Raw genomic sequence first — 24823 nt, 5'->3', positions numbered from 1 at the left:
GCCTGGGTCCTTTTGTCTTACAGAACTTCTCAAGGTGGGCAGGGAGGGGAGGGAAGCAGAGGCCCACAGCACCCAGCGTTTAGAGCTGAGCTCGTCTCACCTGACGCTGCTGTGCATTCTGAGTGGTGCCACGGGCCTCATGCAACACCCTTCAAGACCTCTTGTACGCACTTAGCAAGGAATGATCGTGTTCCCCGCTGCCCCATTCAATTTCCAGTCCACTTTTCTCCCTTTGCCTTCCCAGATTAACTAAGTCCGATCTTGAGTTTGTTTTAGGTTTTGTATGTATGGGTGTATGTGGTGTATATATGGTGTCTACATGCGCACATTTGCACCTTGCACTAGGAGGCCACCAGATGTCCTGCTCTATCTATCCCTCTCCATGATCTTAAACAGGGTTTCTCACTGACCCTGCAGCCAGGCTGGCAACCAGCAAGCCTTAGACTCCCCTCCCCAACAGATGCCGTTTGGCTACACTCAGCCTTTTAGTGAGTGCTTCAGATTTGAACTCAGGCTTGCACTGGAAGCAGGCTTCATGCCTCAGTCATCTCGCTAGCCCCCTGCTTCCTTCTTGAGTCATCCCTGGGATCGTGTCCCTTGTGCTTTCCGTGCATCTGTAGGAATCATCATACTGCTGTATCTCCTGCAAGTCTTCCAGACACTGATGTTGAATGAGTGTGTGAAGGGATGGAGGCATTCACAGAGTCCTGTATGAGGTGTTAGGAGTGTGCTGCAGTAGACAATATGAGTAGTACCAGAAACAGCCTCTCCTGAGCTGATGTGCTTGAGGAGCCCATGGAAGAGAAATAATAACATTTTAGGTACAAAATAACAGATCAAACGCAGGCTCTGTGCCTTGTTGTTGCTGCTGTTGTTGTAAATCCTGTTGGTATTTCTGACCCAAGCCAGTGAGAATCCATTCTTGTTTTAGCCTTTGCTTTGTTGTTGTGAGAGTTTTCCCTCCGTGTTGGTTGATATTTAGCTTATTTCAGTTGTCTGTCCTATAAACAGTAAAAGCTGGTCGCCCACTTCTTCCCGCCCCTGCTTCAACCACACATCCCAGGGTCCCTTGCTACTTCACTACCCTGCCAGCAGTTCTGAAAAATAGCCCTCCGCTTGCAGTGTGCAGAAGCCGCCCACAGTGGTAAGCAGCTAAGAGAAACCAGAGCGCATATTTTCTCCAGTCCTCAAGTATTTGTTAGAGGGAGCTGAGTTTTCCAAATGAGTTCCAGTGTTCCTGTGTGTTAATAAGTTGAGGTTTCTCCTGCATGGATAATTTAAATGTTCAAAAACAAGTCATGCTAAAGTTAAATGCACACTGAATTTGCCCCACTCCTCCATTACCACATGCATGGCAGTGATCGGGAGGGATGTGAGGTAAAGGACCACTGTCAGGGAAGATGGCCTCACAGTGCTTTATAGTGACGCATCAGGAAGGATGCTGAGCCTGCCCCTGCCAGGCTTGGTACTTAAACTGCATTTAAATCGTCTTTCACAGCATTACCAAAGGGGTCCCGTTGCAGATTCTTGTTTGTGATGCCAGCGAGCACTCTACTGCCAAGCTCAGTCCTCTTTGTGTTTTTTGTTCTGACACAGGGCTTCTGCACTGAGCTGCCCCGGCTGACCTCAGACTTCGACTCCTCCTGCCTTAGCTTCCAGTTAGCTGGGGTTACAGGCTCATGCCATCAAGTCTGGGGTTTGTTACAATTTTAAGCAACTTATCCTACTTGCTTATGAAGAGTTTGAACAGTTTTGCTCACGGTATGCAGACTGTGAGGTATAATTGGATATTGAAAAGATTTGTGGTATATTCTTCTAGTCCTAGCACTCAGAAGGCCAAGGCGAGAGGAACCTGAGTTAGAGGCCAGCCTGAACTACATTACAAGATCTGAGTCATCGTAGGCTACCTGTGTGGCCGTAGGGAGACTCTCTCCAACAAGCCAGTCTGTTGGTGTGGCTTTCAATGCGGTTTCGTTCAGACGCAGCATTTGCTGTTTGTTTTTGAGACATGATCTGACTATGAAGCCCTAGGTGGTCTAGAACCCATAGTGGAGGCCAAGCTGACCTCGAATCCACAGATAACCTATCTGCCTCTGCCTCCAGAATGCTGGGTTTAAAGTGTGAGTTACCATGCCAGGCCATAAACACTATTTCTTACACACTCACTGTGCTTGAAAACATGCTAAGTATCATGAAAGAGTTAGGATATAGTAGCTTTTTAAAACACTTCTTTTTGAAGTATGAATGCTATATATCATTTCTCTCCTACCCTCTCATCTCTTCAGCCCCTTTCATGCCCCCCCTCCTTCTCAACTATCACCTCTTCTTACTGTTCTGTGTGTGTGTGTGTGTGTGTGTGTGTGTGTGTGTGTGTGTGTGTTAGTTCTGACCACTTGGAATTGGATAGCCTTGGGGCCTCGTCAAGACTGACTCTCCCTCTCCTGGCAGCTATTAGTTGAATGCTGCTCTTCATCTCGAGGCGAGGCCTTGTGAGATTTCCTCCATCCATGATGGCGTGTCAGCTAGTGTTGTCGTTGTACAAGTCTCCTTCAGCAACTCTAAGAAGTATAATAAGTAGTTCTAAAGGAACTAGAGAGAAAGAATAGATTTCTCTAAGGGAGGTAAAGTGTTTTAAAAGCTGAAAGAATTACATACACACACACACTAAAGGTAGTCACGGGGGAGTACAGTCTTCTTGGCTGGCTTCAGAGGTTCCGTCCATTAGCCTTATGGAGAGCACAGCAGACATGGTGCTGGAGAAAGCTGAGAGTTCGACATCTGGATCCACAGGCAGCAGGAAGTTACAGTGACTTTAACTTCTGAGACCTCAAAGCCCTACCCTCTAGTGATGCACTTCCTCCAACAATACCACACCCATGCCAACGAGACCACACCTCCTAATAGCATCACTCCCTATGGGCCTATGCAGGCTGTTTTTATTCAAACCACCACAGTGATCTAAGAGATTTCACAAGGTGTTTACTTCTATTGACAAGTGGCACTGTTTCCGTTGAATCCTGAACTAAAACCCCGTGTGATCAGTAAGTTATCTTCAGCAGCTTGGGTGAGAGGCTCTGGTAGGTGGGCCTCTGACTCAGCAGTGTGAGAAGGCACCAGTCAGTGTTCAGGGGCAGACTGACAGAGTCATTTTACCGGTTCACTTTTGAGAACCTTTCTATCATATATCAAAGACTCTGTGAAGAGACAAGAACAAATAAACCTCTCTCCCCTGCACTCAGTAGTCAGTAGAGAGCTTGAACACATCATACAGCTAAGAACAATAAAAGGCAGAGTGGTGACTGAGATGCTGGAGAATAAACAAAAGGCTCTGACAACCGGAGGAAGCCACTGATATATTTTCTGCTGAAAATCAGTTAAAGCTTCATACAGGAAGTAATATTTGACTGTGCCTTGAAAACGGATGACATTTTAAAGGTGGAAGAGACAGAAATGGGCCTGGCACAGACAGGAAGTATATTTTTAAAAAAAAGGCATATAAGCACAGGACGGGAGCCCTCTAGTACTGAAGATTAGCCAGGGGTGCTCAGGGGAGCTGGGCAGGGTGGGGCTGGCAGGGGTGGAGCTTAATGACAGTGCTAAAATAGAGAGGGAAGCCGCCTCTTTTTATTTTTATTTTTATTTATTTATTTTTTTTTTGATCAAGGAGATAACAGGATCTGATTTTGTGTGGTAGCTACTGAGCTCTGAGTGGCTAGCTTAGAAGGTGAACAAGGTAAGACGCTAGGCAAGAATAGGGGCTGGAGAGACGGCTTAGCAATTCCGAGCTCTTGCTGCTTCATTGTGAGGACCAGAGTGCAGATGCCTGCACCTATGTGAGACCGCTCTCAAAAAGGCTGGAACTCCAAGAAATCCAGTTTCCTCTGCAGGCCGTTACGGGCACCCATACAGTCTTGTACATACACCCTCATGTAAAAGTATCTTTTTATTCCCCTGATGTAAATGTTGTTTCAGAGGCTTATTACCTCTGTCTGCTAACCTAGTCCTGGAAGCTTCTAGTCTCAGTACAATCTAGTATAGGCCAAGAATGGTTTCAGCCTCTGAGACTTAGTACTGAATAAGCTCACCCTTTCTAATTCTTTCTGAGCTCTGGCTGGCTGATTCAACTCAGCTGTTCGGTCTCAAACCCCTCTCCAAGCTGATTCAGTCTGGCTCCTCCCCCGCCCCCCACGCGTGCTGAATTGTCCTATTCTCCTGAGACTTAGGCATATCCTATTTTGTCAAATCTTATCCTGACTCATCACTTTGTCACTTTGCCGTTCACTTAGACATTACTTTCAACATGGGTGCTTCCTTCTGCAAACTAAACTTTACCTTCAGTGTTTGAGATTAAAGGTGTGTACTAAGGGTGTGTCCGTATTCCATCCCGGGAGATTAAAGGTGTGTGCTAAGACTGAGGCACACCACAACTAGAAATAGGATTTTTCTGCAAATAACGCAATCGCAGAGTTCACAGAATAATCAAATATCCTGCAAACCCTACCCCCACCCCAACCCCCTCACAGGATTTTTTTACGTTGACATCTGAAAACAATGTGGGAACAAAGCCAGTGTATTTTTTTTTAAGATTTTATTTCTTTATATATGATAAGTACACTGTAGCCGTCTTTGCGCACACCCGAAAAGGACATCAGATCTCATTACAGATGGTTCTGAGCCACCATGTGGTTGCCGGGAATTGAACTCAGGACGTCTGGAAGAGGAGTCGGTGCTCTTAATGGCTGAGCCATCTCTGCAGCCCCTGAAGCCAGTATCTTTAGTAACAGAGCACGGAAAGGCAGTCTTAACCAGCAGGTCCTCAAGGGAAATCTTCTCTGGCCAGTTAGAGAGAGAAATGCGGAGGGCAGAAGGAGACATAGGTGCCAGCTGGAAGACAAAAAGAGTTGGAGGTGGGAAAGAGGCTCCGGGAGGCAGATATGTTGCCTTCAGATTGCTGCAGGGAATGCAGTCCCAGTACAATGAAGAAGGTAGGGAGGAAGCCACGAGTTCAGGGCCAGCCAGGGAGGCAGGGGCTGTCGGGGTAGAGTCCATCAATTAAAGTTGGCCAACGTGCGTCTCCACTCCCTTCGCCCTAGCAAGCTCAGATGGCTCGCTACCTACTTCCTAGATTTGCTCTTCCAGCTCGGTGACAGCCCCGTGTTCCAGGGCCCGCTGGGATGCTGACATGAATCTTGTTCCCTCCTTTCTAGATTTCGGCTTCAGCAATCTCTTCACTCCGGGGCAGCTGCTGAAGACGTGGTGTGGCTCCCCTCCCTATGCCGCACCAGAGCTCTTCGAAGGCAAGGAATATGACGGGCCCAAAGTGGACATTTGGGTGAGTATGTCCCCTTCTCTCCTGCCTGGCCCTCTGCAGAAGACAGCTGTTCTGCTGTGCGCGGGTGCAGAGCCCGTTCACGCACTCTTTACTGCCCCCGTCTCCTCCAGCACCAGCTCACATGAGCCTTGCATTTCAACTACTCCCTTTGCACCTGCAGCCCTGTGAGGGCCCGAGCTGATGACAGGCCCTGCCTGTGTCCACAACAGAGATTACTCTTTCTTAAGAGGCTGGGTCTGAGAAATGTTTGGGATCTCACCCTAAATTCATGTCTGGAAGCAAAGAAGAATGTTAACTACTCTGAAGACAATTGACCTTGACAATGACCCATATTATATCATAAAGAGAGGACAAGTTGGTCCCATCATCTTCACATACACTAATGGCCTCTTTCGTTCCCTCTGATGCAATTAACTGTCCGCACTCTCTTTTGGGCTGCAGAGTCTCGGCGTTGTCCTCTATGTGCTTGTGTGTGGCGCCCTGCCATTTGATGGGAGCACACTGCAGAATCTGCGGGCCCGAGTGCTGAGTGGCAAGTTCCGCATCCCATTCTTCATGTCCACCGGTAAGGGGCATGCCAGTGTAAAGCCGTGACTGGGTCTGTGGAGAGGCAGGCTTGTGAAGTGATTTCATAAGTGCAGTGACGCTGGGTCAGTGGCCATGTGGCTACTTTCTAAACTGCAGCTTGCCCCAGCTCCTCCAAGAGGCAAGGCTCCTTAGAAGCAAAATAAGCCACCCACTGTGGCTCCGGGATCTGGGCTCTGCTCAGTGTCCGTATGCCTGAGCTATTGTTTCCTCCGGCTAAGATGGCTGAGGGCTTTGCATGGCCTCTGGCTATATAGATTAGATTAACTGCTGTGTGAGTCACTGGTGCCATCTTGTCGCTGATCAGCACATGTCACCTGTCCTCTCCACAGTGTCCACTGGAGTGCAGGAGCTCCGCTGTTGGCACTGATGCCCAGAACAAAGCAGGCTTTTCATCTTTGTCTTCATATGGTGTCATTTCCTAGTTCTCTAGTCTACCTTCAGATTCAAACTGGTTAGGAATTTTTTAAGTAGGTGGACAATAGGATAATAGCTTTTTAGAAATGTTAACACTGAAAACAGATAACAGAAACCCAGATGCTGTAGTTAACAGACAACTCAGAACCTCTGGGTTGGGCTTCATTTTGGGGTGTGTGTAGTTGGTTGGTTTGGGATTTCCTTGTCACCATTTCTGTGCATATAAGAGGTCATGTCTGAGCCGCCATAGACAGTGGTACCTTTTATCTAGCGGCTTTCCTTTTAAGGAAAGCGTGCCTCCTTTAGAATTAGTATGTGGAGTGTGGGCTCCCTTTAGCTGAGTCACCTCAGAACTGATGACGTTATCAGGTAATGATAATGCTAAGGAAAGGGGAAGAAGAAACCTTTAGGATGGTGGGAGGGAGATCTTTCAAAGAGGAACAGTTGGAAAACATTTCAGGGACAACTGAAAGGAAGGATGCTGGAGGACCCCAGCCGGAAGGGGATGAATTAGAGACTCTTAACAGCAGACAATATGGGTAGACCTGGGTGGTTTTTTTTCTAAATTTTTATTGTGAATTTTTTTTTAAATGGAAAAGATTTCTTTCAGCAACTTTTAAAGACAATCCCTGAAGTTGCTACACTGCATGTTGAAAGGAGAGTGTGGTATAATTCTGTGTGGTGTGGTGCAGCCCTGTATGGTGTGGTGCAGTCCTGTGTGGTGTGGTGCAGTCCTGTGTGGTGTGGTGCAGTCCTGTGTGGTGTGGTGCAGTCCTGTGTGGTGTGGTGTAGTCCTGTGTGGTGTGGTGCAGTCCTGTGTGGTGTGGTGCAGTGCTGTGTGATGTGGCGTAGTGCCATGTACTACACACAACAGAGTGCAGTGCTGTGTCCTAAGGCACAGCGCAGTGTAGTGTGGTGTCGTGTAGTGGAATGCTGGGCAGTGCAGCACCGTGCAGTGCTGCATGCATAGTACAGTGCAGCTCAGCGAAGGCACTTGTAGTGAAGGAGCCTGGTCGGTAGGAGACTTAGAGAGCGGGTGCATGTGTGGGTGGCTGTTCCCACACTGAGAAATAGAGCGACTCAGGAACGGAACACTGTTGCACCCTGCATGGTTGGTGTGTCGGAAGCATTTTACAGACATTAACTCCCTTCAGTATTGTGAGATACATGAGGTTATTACCCCGCTTTGCAGGTGATACCACAACCAGGAGAGGATAAGCCGTGTCCCCATGTAGAACAGCTTATTAATGGCTGAATAGAATTTGAACCAAGGCAGTTTGTCTCCAATGACATTTGATAATTGGATTTAATGTAAAGAAAGAAGCTTTTTCCTGAGTGACAGAAAGAATGGATTTGCTACTGAGTTGAGGATAACTGCGGGTAAATCATCAACATTTTGGAGAGATGTTTTTAGAAATGTCAAGTTTGGGTGCCTCTTGGCCACCTAAATGAAGGTTCTGGTCAGCAGTTGAGAGGAGTGAGTTCTAGCATAGGATGCCTCTGAGTGTCATCAGAATATACTACCGGGCGGGCTCGCTCTCTACACATCTCAGGATGGTCAGAGATGAGGAAGGTGAAGAGGGTCAGAAGAACGGTTAGGGAGGAAAGCCAAGGTCGCTTGAAGACAAGTGAGGCTGCCCCAGGAAGCTGAGGGGGAGAACAGAGAACTGAATGCTGGATTTACAGGAATGGCGCTGACTAGTGAGGCTCTGGTGCCGCAGCTGCAGGAAGCAGATACATGCACACTACAGGACCAGAGTGCAGGGCAGAGGAAAGGGGAAGCCTTCATTCTTCCCAGCTTGACTGCACAGTGATAGAGACAGAGGAGTGTGCACTGGGTGGCTCCAGTCCCGGTCATCAGATGTCCTGCCAGCAGCTGTGTTTCCTGTTGTCATGGTGACTGCATTTTACCATTCCCTACTAGGGGAAAAAAAAAATTAGGACGGTTTTAAGTTCACAGCAGAATTTAAGGGACAGAAGATATTCATATGCCCCCTGCCTCACTTCCCACGGCTTCCCTACTACCAGCACACACACACACACACACACAGTCACTCAGAACCTGTCATTTACAAGAGGGTTCACTGTGGGGCTGTGAGTTCACTGGGCTCTGACAAGTGTATAAAGGTTTTTATGATGGGATGACCCTGTGTGCCTCCCCATTCCCCCCTTCCCTTTCTCTCCCCGCTGGTGATCATTGCCTCCATACATTTTTACTTTCTAGAATGTGCTTTAGTTGGAAGTGGCATTTTGCATTGGCCTTCCACTTAGGAACAGGCGTATGATGTCTGCTGTGTCCTGAAGCTCATTTTCTGTTAGGGCTGAGTACTCCTTCGCCTGGTTGTACTACAGTTTATCCTTTTGCCCACTGATGAGTGTCATGGTTGCTTTCTAGTTTTGACAATTTGTAACTAAGGTTGCTGTGATACCCTTGTGCAGATTTTTGTATGGACACACATTTTCAGCTCACTTGAGTAAACACCACAGAGCTGCCTGTGAGGCCATATGGTAAGAGTTTGTTTAGATATGTAGTAGACTGCCAAAGGCCGTCCCTGGAGCTGGGTTGTGTTGTTGTAAATGAGAGTTCTCACTGTTGCCTGCCTCGCCAGCCTTTGCCTGGTTAGCCTGTGGGGCATGGCCCCCTTTCGCAGGTGTGTGGTGCTCTTTTAATCTGTAGCTCTGAAGTCTGTGATTCTGAGCATCTCTGTACATCCTGGGCGAGGTGTCTCATCAGGTCTTCATTAGTTTTCTTGCCAACAAAGTCTCCCTGTGTTTTCCAAGCTGCCTTTGAACCCTTGGGCTTATGCAGTCCTGCCTCGGTCTCCCAAGGATCTGGAATCGCTAATTTATTTGTTAGGGTTTTCATTGTCTTCTAAGCCCCATTGTTTCTTATTGCTTCTGAGATCCATTCCTCCTGTCTCCCGAATGTACTCTTAGTCACCTCTGCCAGATTTCTCATTCTCTCTTAATCCTTTACATCTATCTCCTCTTGTCCCCATGAACTCTCTGGGCCATCTCATTTACTGCCATGGCTTCACCGATCCCTTTTGAGACCTGCTCCCAATTAACTGTCTCTGAATTCTCTCCTGAGGTCTAGGGCCACATATCCATCTATTTGCTATTTAGCATCTTTAGAAAAAAATTTGGTTGTTTTATGGTACTGAGACTCGAACCCAGGGCCTTGAGTATGTTAGGCGGGCACTCTACCACTGAACTACAATCTATTACTCAGTGTCCTCCTTTAACATCTTTTTACTCTGTAGGCCAGGTTGTCCTCGAACTCAGAAACCTGCTTGCCTCTGCCTCCCAAGTGCTGGGATTAAAGACATGTGCCACCACCACCCTGCTCTCCTTTAACATCTTGAAATCACATTCATTGAAACATTTTCCAAAATGAACTTCATTCCCTAACCACAAATTTGCTCTATTTGGTGTTCCCCGTGTCCCCTTCTGAGGCTTGGCAGAAACAAATCTTGATCGTTTCTTCTCTGAGCACCACCAGAGCCAACTGGTTAGTGAAGACTCTGCAGTCAGTCCGCTAGTCCAGTAACCACGTTATAAAACCCATGTTCATCTTCTCTTGTGTAGCCGCCAGCAGCTACATGTAAACTGGGTTACCTGTTGAGAGAATTTTGGGGTCATAGGGAAGAGCGGCGAAAAGAACGTACGGCTAGGTCAATGTTCACTGATCGAAGCCGTAAACTTTAATGGCGCCGGACCTTTTAACAGTTCGGGCAAACCCTTCCCCCCAGACTCCAGGCTGAGTTCCGGTGGAAGTTGTCTAGCTTCTCTTGGAGGTCTTCGTCTTGACTGCTCCGGCAGCTGGGTGGGTCACCTGTTTAATTCAGGAATTCCTATACCAGGAAGAACAATGAACTTAACCTTTACTACGTGCACTCCACCCTAGGTGGAGCAGGATCCTGGCATTCTGGGAGAAGTTAACCTTGACCAAAGTCAAACTCTGACCAAGTGCAAGACTGCCCCAATATGGCTCTGTACATGTCCTCCCTTTTTTTATTAATTTGAACACGAGGAGGTAGAAAACAAGTGGATAAATATCCTTCATAAGAAGGCGGGCCTTAACCAGGAGGGGAAGCATTGACCGTAATTCCTCTTAAATATTGTATAACGTCTTTTTCAGAGGAGGGGTAATAGGCTCCCTTATTATTTTAAGGACAGCCTCTCGACGTTAACCCCTATGCAATTAGGTGTACTTCCTGGGGACTCAGAAGCAGAAATTCACCTCCCCATGCAGTGCTTTGCCTCGCACGTCTCGCTGGTACCCATGTTTGTTCAAAAACAAACACACATAGATCTGAGTTCTATGTGGCTCCCTCTTTGGAGATCCACTTGTGTAAGTTTTGAAGCCAGGGGGGTCTGCAAGTGTCTTTAACAGACATGTAATCTCTCCATCCAGGTGAGCCTGGGTGGAGACAGCCAGTCTGCTTAACAGACAAGGTCAAGAGTTAAAGGTGGAATAGGATTAACTTGTCCCAGAAGTATCCAATTCAGTTGTAAACTAACAACTTTAAGGATCCAAAGCTTGGCCTCTGAGGTGGGAGAGGTAGCCTTGTGAATCAAGAATTATGCTGTTACTTCTCAGGAAAAGTGGAGACTATATGTTAAATTAACACAGCTGGCTGAAGATTGTTAGCCATCTTCAAAATTGGAATCTTCAATATTGGAATTATTTCTAGACCAGTCTATGGTTGAGTCAGCTGAGCACAATAAGGAGAAGAGTCATTTTAACTCTTCTTAATTAATTTTTCCTAAGCTAGCATAACAGTCTCCATGTTCTGTCCCACAAAGTCTAAAAGCTTGAAGCTAGGCAATTTATCTAACCTGGGACATTTAACAATTGAGGTAAGTCAAGAACATATATCCAATATAGCTCTTATGTTACCATGGTCTGGGCATTCAGCAAGCACACAGTCAGCATATCTTCTGCAGCATTCTGTGGAAAAAACAGAGGACATGCCTTCTCCCCCAATATTAAATCAGGATCATGGCATATGTTAGTAAGTGAATTCCTTCATTTCACCTAGACATCAATATGTCTAATTACAAGATGTCATATACATTTAGCAAGGAGTTTCTTGGCATCTAAATTTTAAAATTTTAAAATTTTCTTAAAAACATGTAAGCATAATTTAAATTATATGCACAGGGACACAATTTCCCCTCTCTTCTTTCTTCCAAGAAGATATTGTTTTATTAATTTAAGTTGGAACACAAAGTATAAACCATAACATAGGCAATAACTATGTAATTATATAAAATATAGTTGCTTTTTCTGTTAGAGCAGTTGCAACTAGACAGCCTAAAAATGAATCATTAGTCACATGTACATATTTTTTAATCTTCTAAATTAGAAATATGAATATCATTTATCTGTAATAACTAAGTCCTCTAGGATTAACACCATTACGTGGTAGAGGTAGAAATTGAGGACATCAAGAACAAATCTTTATAATTTGATGTGCACAAAATATAAAATTATTTCAAATACCTAAAGGACAGTCATTTAGAGAACATATCCTTTGTTCTTAGAAATTTGAATCACATTTGTATAAACTGTAAATATTAAGAATTAGCAGTATTAAAAATGGACCAATTTTAAGCAATTATAAACCATGAGCTATGTATATCTACTATTATTAAAAGCTTGACCTTTAACATCTTAAAAATAGCTGCTATAGCACCCAATTCAGGTATCTGTGTTGAAGCAGGGAGAAACTTAAAGGAATAAACATGTGATCTGATAGTACAAATTATCTTTTGGATAACAATTATTAATTTTGCCTAAAAATGCTTACCATGTAATAGACCAACCATTAATAATAAATTTGATTGTTGCTTGAAGCAAGGAACAAACGTTTCCTACCTTGAAAACAGAGGTTTAAGACCTTCTGTGGCAAGCTTAAAATGAGGTAAATATAAGATAAAGCCAATTAATATATCTTAACAACCTTTGAAAGCCATTTACCTAAAAATTCTAAAAGTCTATAGGAGCAAGGGCCTGTAACAAACATTCTATGAACATTATACACTGAAAATTTTAAGATCTTAACTTCTAGTATAAAAACAGAGACAAAACACTTTTTTTTTTTTTTTTTTAAAGCCAAACACTCCTTAGGTGGGGCCTGTAAGGCAGAAACAATTTCTCAAAACTTCCTCACTAGCTTCCCCTGAGGCAGCTCTAAGCTTTGCATTAACTCAAATGTAAATTTTTTTATCTGCCCTAGGATCCACCTTGAGTCCTTGGCAAGGACATTGTATGAGATTCCTCAAATGTAAATATCTTCTAATCTGAGCCTTTTATCTAAGACCAGACCCAAACCTACAAGGACAATTTAAGGATTAAACAAAAGAAACCTGTAATTCCACGGTCAAAGGAACCTGCTTGATATCAAATACATTTTCACTGAGATCTCCTTTTTAATTTTGGAGACAGCAGTATCACTCTTAAAATTATCTTAATTACAAAATGTTAACAATTACGAGCCTGCAAACTGAAAACTGTAGCCAATGACACACTGATTTTTATTGTAACTCAATGTTTTCTTGCAATATTAGAGCACAATTGTAATTTTGGAAGCAAATCTCAATTTTAAACAATCTATTTTCTTTAAAATTAATGGCAAACACATATTTACAGCACAAGGTTTGTATGCCAGTTCTTATGTTCAAGTGTATAACAGTGTAACTTATTAAAGAGACAATATTTTAAATCTTAATCTTCATTAAGTCTAATCTCCAGGCCAAGATTCACATGAAACACCATGCCAATTTAGGAGCGTCCCAAAGGCCTGTATTTCCTGGATTGCGTCATGCCACGTGGTGTTCAAAATGGCGACTACCCTAAACTACCAGCCTTAATCGTCATGCCACGTGTTCAAAATGGCGACTACCCTAAACTACCAGCCTTAACCATCATGCCACGTGTTCAAAATGGCGACTACCCTAAACTACCAGCCTTAACCTAACTTTTGTTAATAACATTATACCTTTTAAATCATGTGCAGTGACTTAAGCCAATACTCTATAGTCAAGACATGCAAAATATACCTTTAAATCTAATTATAAACAAGAACAAGGCATGAGTGGCGTTAGGCCACGTGTAGTTAGTTAAGATAGCTCTAACACTGAATCACCAGTTTTAAACTAACCTTTTCTTAATAACACTATACCTTTTACATAATAACCAATTAATTTATAACTCTTTAGTCAAGAAATGTAAAGCCTTATATCATTAAAACCAATTAGAAACAAGTATAAAGCGACTACATGAATTTCACAAGCCAAACCAAAGTCTTCCCAAATCTCGAGGTTTCTGGGCTTTTAAGAGCGGCTTTTTCCCCAGCCATGTTTCTGTCTTGGGTGAGTGAGCTACGCTGCTGCAGCGTGGCTTTGAATCAATCCCCACACAAACTGTGGCTAGCTCAAAAGGTTACCAGCAGATGTAATCTTTACCAATTTTTTCTTTTTAACATGAAACAGTCATTCACACAAAGACACAGAGAGGACATAAACATACACATAGACAGTCGGTGCACCGGGACAAACACGGAAAGATACACAGAAAGTTAAGCGTGCTTGTTAAGCAATTGCATCCATTTTCCTCTTTAAACAGCTCTTAGAAGCTATGGACATATGCCTATTTTTAAAAACCCCTTTCTTTTCGCCGAAATCAGCTCTTACGAGCTTTGGGCAAATGCCTACCAAATTCCTTCCCCATATTTCCCTATCTTATCAACCCAAGCAGTCCTGCGCTGGGTCCACGCAGTATGCTTGAAAAACTGTATCCATTCCTGCACTCACAACCATAGACACGAATTCACTAGCGCTAGTTTTGCCCTCTATGTTGCTTACCGTGCGGACACCATTAATTTTCACCTTTTCCACGAAGCTTCGCTGGATAGGGCCACCTCAGGAATTCTCTCGTGCCAGGTCTTCCCACGTTCAGGCGCCACTATGTAGCCGCCAGCAGCTACATGTAAACTGGGTTACCTGTTGAGAGAATTTTGGGGTCATAGGGAAGAGCGGCGAAAAGAACGTACGGCTAGGTCAATGTTCACTGATCGAAGCCGTAAACTTTAATGGCGCCGGACCTTTTAACAGTTCGGGCAAACCCTTCCCCCCAGACTCCAGGCTGAGTTCCGGTGGAAGTTGTCTAGCTTCTCTTGGAGGTCTTCGTCTTGACTGCTCCGGCAGCTGGGTGGGTCACCTGTTTAATTCAGGAATTCCTATACCAGGAAGAACAATGAACTTAACCTTTACTACGTGCACTCCACCCTAGGTGGAGCAGGATCCTGGCATTCTGGGAGAAGTTAACCTTGACCAAAGTCAAACTCTGACCAAGTGCAAGACTGCCCCAATATGGCTCTGTACACTCTTGCCTAAGTTAGACTTTGTCAAGTCAGTGGATGCTGAGTTCTGTCTCCATGTTTCTATGTGAGAAACCTTTGCAGACACGAATAATAACAATACACCACGCATACAAGCCTCATATGTGTACACACATACAAACCTACAAATCTGATCATATCATTTTGTAGTTTAAAACTGTTTGTAGTTTACCATTGTCCTAATGTTTACTCCTAATATGTCTAAAGCACTGAACTTCAAGAGTTTTTATTAAAACGATGATAAAAATATACTTTATACTATAACCTAGAACATGCACACGCTCATATATATATATATATATATATATATATATATATATATATATATAATGTTTTTAAAAATCAAAATATATTGTTTTGAGACAGAGTCTGTTTCTATAACCCAGGCTGATTGTAAACTCAAGAACCATCCACCCTGGTCTCTTGAGTGCTTGAGTTACTGGCATGTCACCAGCCCCAAGAGCTTCCCTGCTCCAGTACTGGTGGTCAGACCTGGGGTTTCTCCCAGTTAGCCAATATCCCCAGCCAACCTCCAGCAATTATTAAAGGGTAAAGCTACTTTTACTGTGGGCATCACACCCCATGTATTTTATTCTGTTCCTTAGACACTGACCGCAGCTTCCTGAGTGACGGCCTAACCTTGCTGGTAGAGCAGTGGCAGTGCTCCCTTGGGAGCCGGCCTGCTTTTATTAGACCCTCACTCGAGCTGCAGCCTGATGTCCTCAGTTACTTCTGCTTCCTTGAATGTCATCTTCTCCAGAGCGGTTCTCTCTGCTCCAGATACTTCCTTCGTTCCTCCGTGCCACTCACTCTTGTAGCGTAGACCTAACAAGAAGTTAGGTAAGGTCCAAGGAAAGAGCAAGTACAGAGGTCCCGAGTTCAGGCCTCAGCACACACTTAAACGTGTCAGGGGCGCATGCTTGTCATCCAGTACTTGGGAAGTGGAGGCAGGAGCAACCCTTAGGCTTTCTGGCCAGCCAGTCTGGCCTACCTGAGTGCTAGGCCAGTGTTTCTCAGGGCGATGGCCAAGCTTGTTCTCTGGCCTACACATACACATTTTAAAAAGGCAAATCCAGATATTTTCTATTTTTTTCATCTTTCTGAATCTTGTCTTACTACTATGACATTTATCAAAATATAGTGTAATTGGGGGCTCGAAAGATGGCTCAGCAGTTAAGAGCATTGTCTGCTCTTCCAGAGGTCATAAGTTCAATTCCCAGCAACCATATGATGGCTCATGACCGTCTATACTGGGATCTGATGCCCTCTTCTGACATGCAGGTATATATGCAGATAGAGGACTCATATACATGAAAAAATAAAATAATATCTCTCTCTCTCTCTCTCTCTCTCTCTCTCTCTCTCTCTCTTTCTCTCTCTTTCTCACTCTCTCTCTTATTGTAATTAATTCTTTCACTATACACCTTCCACACCAGACATCCTTCCCACAGTTGTTTATAATCTACCAGAGTGTCTGGCACACAGCAGCACTTCCTACATACTGAGTCTGTGTTGGAGTCTACTGCTCCACCTTGTACTCTGGGGGCTTTCATTGACTCTTAAAATCAGGCTGGCTGTGGTGGCGCATACCTTTAACCGCAGCCCTCAAAGGCAGTAAGTAGATCTGTATCAGTTCAAGGCCAGCCTGGTGAATTAAGCATAGTGAATTAAGAACATGTCTCAAAAAAGAAAAGGAAAAGGAAAATCAGAAATGTACACAATGGTGACTCCCCCTGCAGCACTCCCCCCACCCAAGTCCTGTTTTCTCTTGTTCTGACCTCAGGCCCTGGACTTCAGTCATAGGAAGATCCTTGTCCTTTCTCAGACTCAGCAAGCACACTCTGCTTTCCCCTCAGGTGGGCCCTCTGAGGCCTCTCTTGACCCCCACCACAGCCACCACAGTCACCACAGCCACCACAGCCACCACTGCCAGCACTGCCAGCACCGCTACCACCACCAGCAGCTTCAATAATTGTGTTTGTCTTAACCCTTGCCTCAGCCCCACCCGCTCTAAATTGTTTTCCCACCTCCCACGTTGTTGTTGTCGTCACCACCTGGCAGGGATAAGTGGTTTTGGATACGTTTTGTTCACTGTTGTATTCCCAGGCCAGGTGATAGTGTCTGGCTTCCACACACATAAAGATGTATTAAAGGAGGGAATTAATGCATAATATGGCCTACAAAATAAAAATATGGCCTACAAAATTCCTTCCACAGGGAATACTCTTACTCAAACAATATCAAGAGATTACTTTGTGCATGCCTAATCTCAGCCCTTGGGAGGTGGAAGCAGGAGGCTCGGGAACTGAAGGTCATTGTTAGGTGCTCAGTGACTTTGAGGCTAGCCTGGGCCACATGAGATCCTGTTTCAGTCCCTGCTCCACCCTTAAACACACACACAAATAACTGCATTTCTCTAAGGCTTTAGAGTTTATGGAGTATTTTCCTGTATTTCTCTGCTTTAAACTATGCAGCTATGCTCTGGAGTTGTTTCTGTATACTATTTTATTGCTTGCTGTGACGTGTAGAGAGGCAGTTGCTTTGTCAAAGCCACACAGATCATCCCAGTTCAGCCACTCCTCAGATGCTGTATTGTTCTGCTCAACCTCCTTATTTAAAAAAAAAAAGGGCAGGTCAATAAACCACTTCCTCTGCTTTCCCAGTGTCCACAGTGTTTCCTGTGAGGGGTTTGGATATCCTCTGTCTCCCACCCCAGCCTCTCAGACCATGCAAGGCTCTTGCTCAATCAGGCCTCTCCAAAGCCGGCTGCTGAGAATAGCTCCTGGCAAATAACTCAGCTGCTGAAACCACGCTTAGTGAGTTATCATGAAAGCTGAAAGACTCTGAGACTGGCAGCATGGTTGTCCTAAATATTGTTACTGTATAATCCTGGAGAGGAGAGTCCCCAAGTGGAATAGAAGAATGCTCTGTAAGATGAAGCAGAGAAGATGAAAGCCAGTGGAGGAGAGGAGTTGGCAGCCACCATCTTACTACATGACCATTCTCCTCCTCGATAGCATGTGCTGGGCTTTGTCCTGTGCCGTAGACCTGAATCCTAAGACCCATCAGAGGCTGGTCCTGTCCCTATGGTGAGGCACAGAGGAAAGGGAAATCATAGGATATTCTCATCTTCTAAGCAAAGATATCCTTCAAGTATCATGGAGTTTAGGTTTAAGGGAAGGACACCGGGAGTCTAGGCCTGGGTCCTCTTTCTCTCTGTGGGCATAGTTGTGACTCACTAGACCTGGAATTAGCTCTTCCTGTGGAGGTCAGAGCTGTCAGGTCTGCTGTCCCTCTTTCTGTTTCTGTCTCTGTCCCATAGAGGGCAGTGTGGTTGAAGAACAAGGCCTGTCTCTGCTGTCACCAGCTTGGGCTGAGCTTACGGATTTCTGTGAAAAGGTGTAGAAACTCAGTTGGGGCTGAGAGAGTTTTCCACATTAGCCCGTGAGACATGAGAAGATCCTTTCCTCTATCTTTTTTCTGGCCGAGTTGGACTCCACAGTGTCTCCAGCTGTGTGGGAGACCAGTCCCTGAAGATGGACACTGCCTCTGTAGTAACTATAGGATGAAGTCTTCCCGAAGTGGGTCAGACCTTGTTAGAGTGTTCTCCCATGGGTGTCCTGAAATCAACTAAGGTCATATACTGTTAAGTGGCATTTGTCATGGGCTGGAGTAGGTTTTAACCACCTAGTTTATTATGGCCCGGGACAGCCAGATGCATTTTACACAGCTGCATCTTCTGGAACCTAGTAGCACCTGGCAGGAAATACGTGTCTCTTAAGTGACTATTCTGAGTGAAATATGGAAGGAATCACAGTGCTAAGCATATGGTGGTAGACACCTCTAATCTCACCACTCAGGGGACAGAGGCAAACAGATCCTGTGAGGTCAGCACCAGCCTACTCTACATTGCGAGTTCCAGGACGGCTTCATAATAGAAACTGTTTCAATGTCCCAACCTCCCACACTGCCAAACAAAGGAAAGTTGAGAAAGAACTTATTACTTAACTGTAGAATCTCCTGTGGGCTCAGTGTTATACTATTAGAGTGATAGCTAGCTCACCACCGATGGTCGTATGCACTCAGGAAACCAATTGGCTTTATAATCTTTTGTTATTATCTTGTAGATGACTAGATCAAGTGACTTCTGGTTAGTTTGAAAAGGTATTTTGAGCCAGCTGGCTCAGGCCGGTCATCCCAGCACTCAGGAGGCTGAAGCAGGAGGAACACAAGTGAGTTGGACGCCAACATTGGTTACATAGGAGGTTGGAGGCCAGGCTGGGCTACATAGTGAGACCATCTCACAGGGAGAAAACAAAACAAAACAAACTATTTGATTTACTGTAATTTGGCTCTCTGAGTCTCTGGTAAATCATGTTTGGTACAGGCCAGTTTCAATTTGTTTATTTTTTTGTTGTTGTTTTATTTTTAAGGTTTATTTATTTATTTTTATTATGTATGCAGTGTTCTGCCTGCATATATTCCTGCAAGCCAGAAGAGGGCACCAGATCTCATTATAGATGGTTATGCTGGGATTTGAACTCATGACCTCTGCAGCCATCTCTCTAGTCCAGAGCTCAGAGCTGTCATCTAGATAGTGTTCCAGTTCAGCCACATGATGAGAATGGAACTCAGTTTCTTGAGCTCATGTAAGATGAGATGGGGTGTAGCCAGTGTCAGAAGAGGTCACATCTAACTCCACCCACTGATGGAAGCCAACAGTATATGCATTTGGTTACTTGATTCACTTCCCAATAATACATTTTTTAAACCCATGGATATGTGCTTTGCCTTATCCTCCTGTTAAATACCACCTATGAGCAAATGTAGTCCAATCATTTACTTGAAGGAAGGAAAATTAATTTACCATGAAGAAACTGCACTGATGCTGAGTGCATTGAGATCTCTTGTGGGCAATATTTTTGAGTCCTTATTGATTAGACTTCATTGGGACTTAATTAGCTGTAATATTGCATAAGCATTTTATCACTGGGAATGCACGATCCCACTTACATAATGCTTCTGCTGGTGAATATGGCCTCCAGCTACTGCCAGAAAGCTTCCACTTAGAGGAAGGTAACTCTGCCCCCTCCAAGTACTCATCAAGAACCACACAGTGTCTCCCTGGGCGAAAGCACTTTGTGGAGAGGAGCGGGAGTGGGAATGGGCGTCACAGTCTGGCCTGTAAGTGCGGAGGCACATGTCTGAGGTCTGCTCTCCATCCAGGGAGAAAAACCTGCAGTGCCTTGGTGTTTATCCACCTGGGAACACAGCGAGCCAGAGAGCTGGGTGTGGTGCTGCACCTGTAATCCCAGCACTTGGAAGGCAGAGGCAAGAGAATCACAAGTCTCCCTCAGCTATATGTCAGTTTCAAGGCCAGCCTGTGATCTAGGAGACCCATTTATAAAACAAAGCTAGACCTGCTCTCAGAGTGAACCAGGCCTCTCCCTAGTCCCATGAGTTTATCAAACAGTTTGCTTGAAAGGTACAGTTATAACTGGAACACTATCAATGGCCTTCATCCCTGGTTTTCTAGAAACGTAGATAAGCAAACTGTTTTCTGAATTATGGAAACCCTATATAGAAAAATAAAGAAAATTCCAGGTAGAAGAAGGTTGGGTAATAACTAATTTGGGGCTCCTGTGTACTAGGCACAATTGATTTAACTATTTATTTGTTTTTGTGAGGTTTTTTTAGATTTATTTATTTATTATTATATGTAGTACACTGTAGCTGTCTTCAGACACACCAGAAGAGGGAGGGTATCAGGTCTCATTACGGACGGTTGTGAGCCACCATGTGGTTGCTGGGATTTGAACTCAGGACCTCTGGAAGAGCAGTCAGTGCTCTTAACCGCTGAGCCATCTCCCCAGCTAATTTCACTTAATGCTCAGCAGGCTCTATCTGCCCGGGGAGGTAGGCTGGATGGTGGGTTGTTTGGTGTGAAAATGAAGGCAAAGCAAGGATGAGAGATGCTCACTTAGAGAATGCTAGAGCTAACCTTTGAACCCTAGCCGTCTGGCCCCAGTGAGTCCTAACCATTCTCAGTTACAGTTAATGCTCAGTAAACACATACCTGCTAAGTCATTCAGTGACATTTAGTTCTCGGTAAACACATACCTGGTAAGTTATTCAGTTACATATAGCTCTTGGTAAATACATACCTGGTAAGTTATTCAGAGTATTTGGCCAGGCGGTGGTGGCGCACGCCTGTAATCCAAGCACTTGGGAGGCAGAGGCAGGCGGATTTCTGAGTTCCAGGCCAGCCTGGTCTACAGAGTGAGTTCCAGGACAGCCAGGGCTACACAGAGAAACCCTGTCTTGAAAAAAACAAAACAAAACAACAAAAAAAAAAAACAACCGAGTATTCTTGAAGAGTCCTGGATATCAAAGAAAGCATTAAGTGGAGGCCACGAGGTGGCCCTGCAGGTAAAGGCACTCACCACAAGGCCTGGTGACTTAAGTTTACTTTCCAAGACCACCCACGCCCCACCCCCACATGCACCGAACTTAAATACACATTTTAAAAACGTCTTCATTAATAGCAGATACTTTAGACGCGGGGGCGAAACTGAGCTACAACTGTGCCCCGTGTAGTGATAAGAGCAGTAGTGTGCCCTCGCACACATGAGCTGCAGCATGGGCAGCCTCTCATGAGCAGGGTGGCCCACAGGGGTCTTCTCAAGGTTGGCAATGCAGCTAAGTTGGGGCGTATCTGGCCCTCAACCAGGATCTCCCACTTCCTGAATCTTGATTCGGTCAGAAACCGGAACAATGTGCCAGGGCGGGAGGTATACGGCAAAGGTGGCTTGGGGTTGGGGCGCTCAGTGGGCAGCACAATTGCCTGGCTCTGTGCCAGGCCTAAGCTCCAATAGTTATGAACCCCACCCTGCCCTCACAGGAAAGGGAAGGAGAAAGAAAATGGGGTGGGGGGAATGTTAAAGAAATAGGTGCTGTTTGTCTAATACACTGAGATGCATAGGTCAAGGCTCGCCTTGCTGTCCCTTGGCCTGACAGAAGGTCTTCACTATCGGATCTGTCTGAGCTGTTTCCATACAGCTTCTGTGTTCAGCCACTAGTGGCTTCATAGTTACGATGAGGAACTCTCTCTTTGTTGTAGGACTTGTGCTCACAGTTACAGACAACAGTGGGCTGAGATTTGTGTTAATGCCATCTTGCTGTGCAGCCTTACGTTGCTGCTCGCTGTGTACGGCGTGGGATTAATAAGTGCTTATTGACGTGAAAAGGATAGTCCTTGGCTTTTCAAAAGATAAAAGAAGGGGAAAAAAGAACTCTATACACTGTCTTAATATTGTAATGTCCCTTTAGAATTGTTTTAGTTTATTTTTTAATGAGTTGCTTGGCTTGCCTGTGTCTATGTATATGCACCGAGTGCATGCCTGGAGCCCTCAGAGGCCAGAAGAGGACACCAGATCCTCTGGAATTGGAGTTAGAGGTGGTTATGAGCTGCCATGTGGGTGCTGGGAACTGAACCCAGATCCTTTGCAAGAGCAGCCAGTGCTCACAAACACTAAGCCATCTCTTTTTATTTAACAAATAAAATTTCAGTATAGTCACAGCTGGCTTAGATCGCTACACAAATACTGAAATTTCTAAATATTAAATTTCTAAACTACTAAAATACTGATACTATTTTAAATAACCAGTCCTTTATCTTTGGATTTAGAAATGTGTGTGCATTTCTATTTTGGCAATAGTCAACCAAAATTTAAATTATAAACTTGATATAGTGGCTCATGCCTCTTTTGAACCTCAGATTTTGGGGGAAGTGGGGTAGGAAGACTATGAGTTGAAGGCCAGCTTGTAATATATAGTGAAACTGTATGTATTAACAAGCAAAACAAAGTCCCAGTGGTGGCGCACTTGGGAGGCACTAGCAGACAGATCTCTCTGAGTTTGAAGCCAGCCTAGTCTACAGAGTGAGTTACAAGGGCATCCAGGGGTACACAGAGAAACCCTGTGTTGAAAAAGAAACAAACAAAAGCAAAGCAAAACAAAACAATGAGGGTAACAAGGGGCATGAGAGGTGGTTTCTCAGTGGTTAGGGATGCTGGCTGCTATTCCAGAGGACCTGGGTTTGATTCCAAGCACCACAAAGTGACTTGCAAGCATCTGCAACTCCCATTCCAGGGATCCTATGCCTTCCTCTGGCATCCACAGGTATTGCATGTACATGGTATACATACATGCAGATGGAACTCCCACAGACATAAAATAATATCTGAACAGCAATAATATAGGTAATAATAATAAAGTAAAACTAAATTTTAAAAAGTGTGTGTGTGTGTGTGTGTCCAAAGGACAACTTTTGGGAATTGATACTGTCTTTTTCCTGTGGGTCTGGGGATTAAATCCGTACCTTAAGGTTGATATCAGGCGCTTCCCCATTACAGCCATACAACTCCTGCCTCGGATAAGGCTTTGTCTCACACAGGTCTTCACTGCATTTGTGGCAGGCATGCACACTGAATCCGCATTTTACATATTTATGTCTTGTTTGAAGACTGGTTTCCTTCTTTGTTTCCTTCTTTTGGGGGTGGGGGGCTTTTGAGGCAGGGTTTCTCTGTGTAGCCCGGGATGTCCTGGAATTCAACCAGGATGGCCTGAGAACTCATAGAGATCCACCTGCCTCTGCCTCCCAAGTCCTGGGATTAAAGGTGTGCACCACCAGGCCCAGCCTTTGTTTTGATTTTAAAAGGGCAACCAGGTCAAGTGAGTTTCACTGCTGTGGGCCATTGGCAGTGATGGCTTCCTTGGCCTGAGAAGTGCATAGTGCACAGTGGAGTGGAGATTTCTAGCTCCAGTCAACCTCTTACCAAAAGCTGTCTTGGTAAAAAACAAAACAGGATGCCTTTTAAAACATAGATTTAACTTTTCATCATCTCTAAAGAGATGATGTCAAACTTTATTTTTGGTTCATAGAGAAAAATGGCAGAGCCAGGTTTGATGGTCACATCCCGTAGCCCCGTCCCCTGGGTGTGATGGCGAATCAGTGCCAGCCTGGGCCACATAGTGAGAAGTGGTTTCAAAGACAGGGAGGGGAAGAGAGAGAGACCAATCCGGGAGGGAATATGAGAGAATATGAGAATGTTTTAGTTGTGGTTTTCTTTTTGGAAAAAGTAGCCAGCATTACTGAGACACTGAGTCACAAACATCTGTAGGTCTGGAGCACACAGCTCTGCAGACTCCTGAACGCCACATGGCTCTGTGCGAAGGCTCCTCTCAGCCCTCTCTCCAGCCCGTGTCTGCGGAATCAGCTCTCCTGGGTTGTTTGTTTGTTTATTTGTTTGCTTTCCCCTTCCCTTCTCCTTGCTCTGGCCTCGCTCGCTCCATGTCCTACTCACTTCAGCCCATAGGTTTTTTATTTGTTTCTCATTATGGATGGTCATGAGCCACCATGTGGTTGCTGGGATTTGAACTCATGACCTCCAGAAGAGTAGTCAGTGCTCTTAACCACTGAGCTATCTCACCAGCCCAGCTTTCCTGTTGTGATCCCTGACCTGGACAGAGCTTGCGAGTAACAGATGCTGACTGCAGTGTGCCCACTCACATCCAGATTCTGACACACAGTTCAACTGTTTCAAGTTCTGAAAGTTGTTCATTATCCATAGAAAGGGGTGTTTTAGAGATTTGACTGCCAGTTAATTTTTGTTCCCATTTTGGATTGTGAGATTTAGAAAAATAGAGCTTTCTAAAATTTGGATTGCTATAAAAGCAATCTATAACTAAGAAGTAAACATTGGTAGGAAGCATGCTAAAATTGTCCAAAATATGGACGCTGGTGCTGAACACTTGAGAATCCCATATGTATGTAAGCATATGTATGGAGCATATGTCTTATTGACTGGAAAGACTAAGAGAAACTAGACCAAACACCTCTTCCACACACATTGAGGAAGCATGGGTTTCTGGGTAATTGTTTCTTACACTCTTACAATGCCCTCTGGCACCCAGATGTCTTCCCTGTTCACCAGCTCAAGGAGCTGTGCGTGTGCAGTGACCTGTGATGTCATTTGAAACTGTTCCTCTGCCACAGACCGGACAAGAGCAGGGCTTTATG

At 44.8% G+C, this 24823-nt stretch overlaps 1 protein-coding gene across 2 annotated transcripts in view; it reads left to right on the top strand.

The window, feature by feature from the left end:
• Positions 1-24823, top strand: part of Sik3 (SIK family kinase 3) — a 213849-nt gene that overhangs the window by 150664 nt on the left and 38362 nt on the right. For both annotated transcript variants that reach the window (XM_052188424.1, XM_052188422.1), the window contains exons 5-6: positions 5208-5332; positions 5774-5897. In XM_052188424.1, the coding sequence (XP_052044384.1) occupies positions 5208-5332; positions 5774-5897 (249 nt within the window). The remainder of the gene's footprint in view (positions 1-5207; positions 5333-5773; positions 5898-24823) is intronic.

This window comes from Apodemus sylvaticus, chromosome 7 (assembly GCF_947179515.1).
Source record: "Apodemus sylvaticus chromosome 7, mApoSyl1.1, whole genome shotgun sequence".
Lineage (NCBI taxonomy): Eukaryota > Metazoa > Chordata > Mammalia > Rodentia > Muridae > Apodemus > Apodemus sylvaticus.
This window is presented reverse-complemented; position numbering and strand designations above follow the sequence as displayed.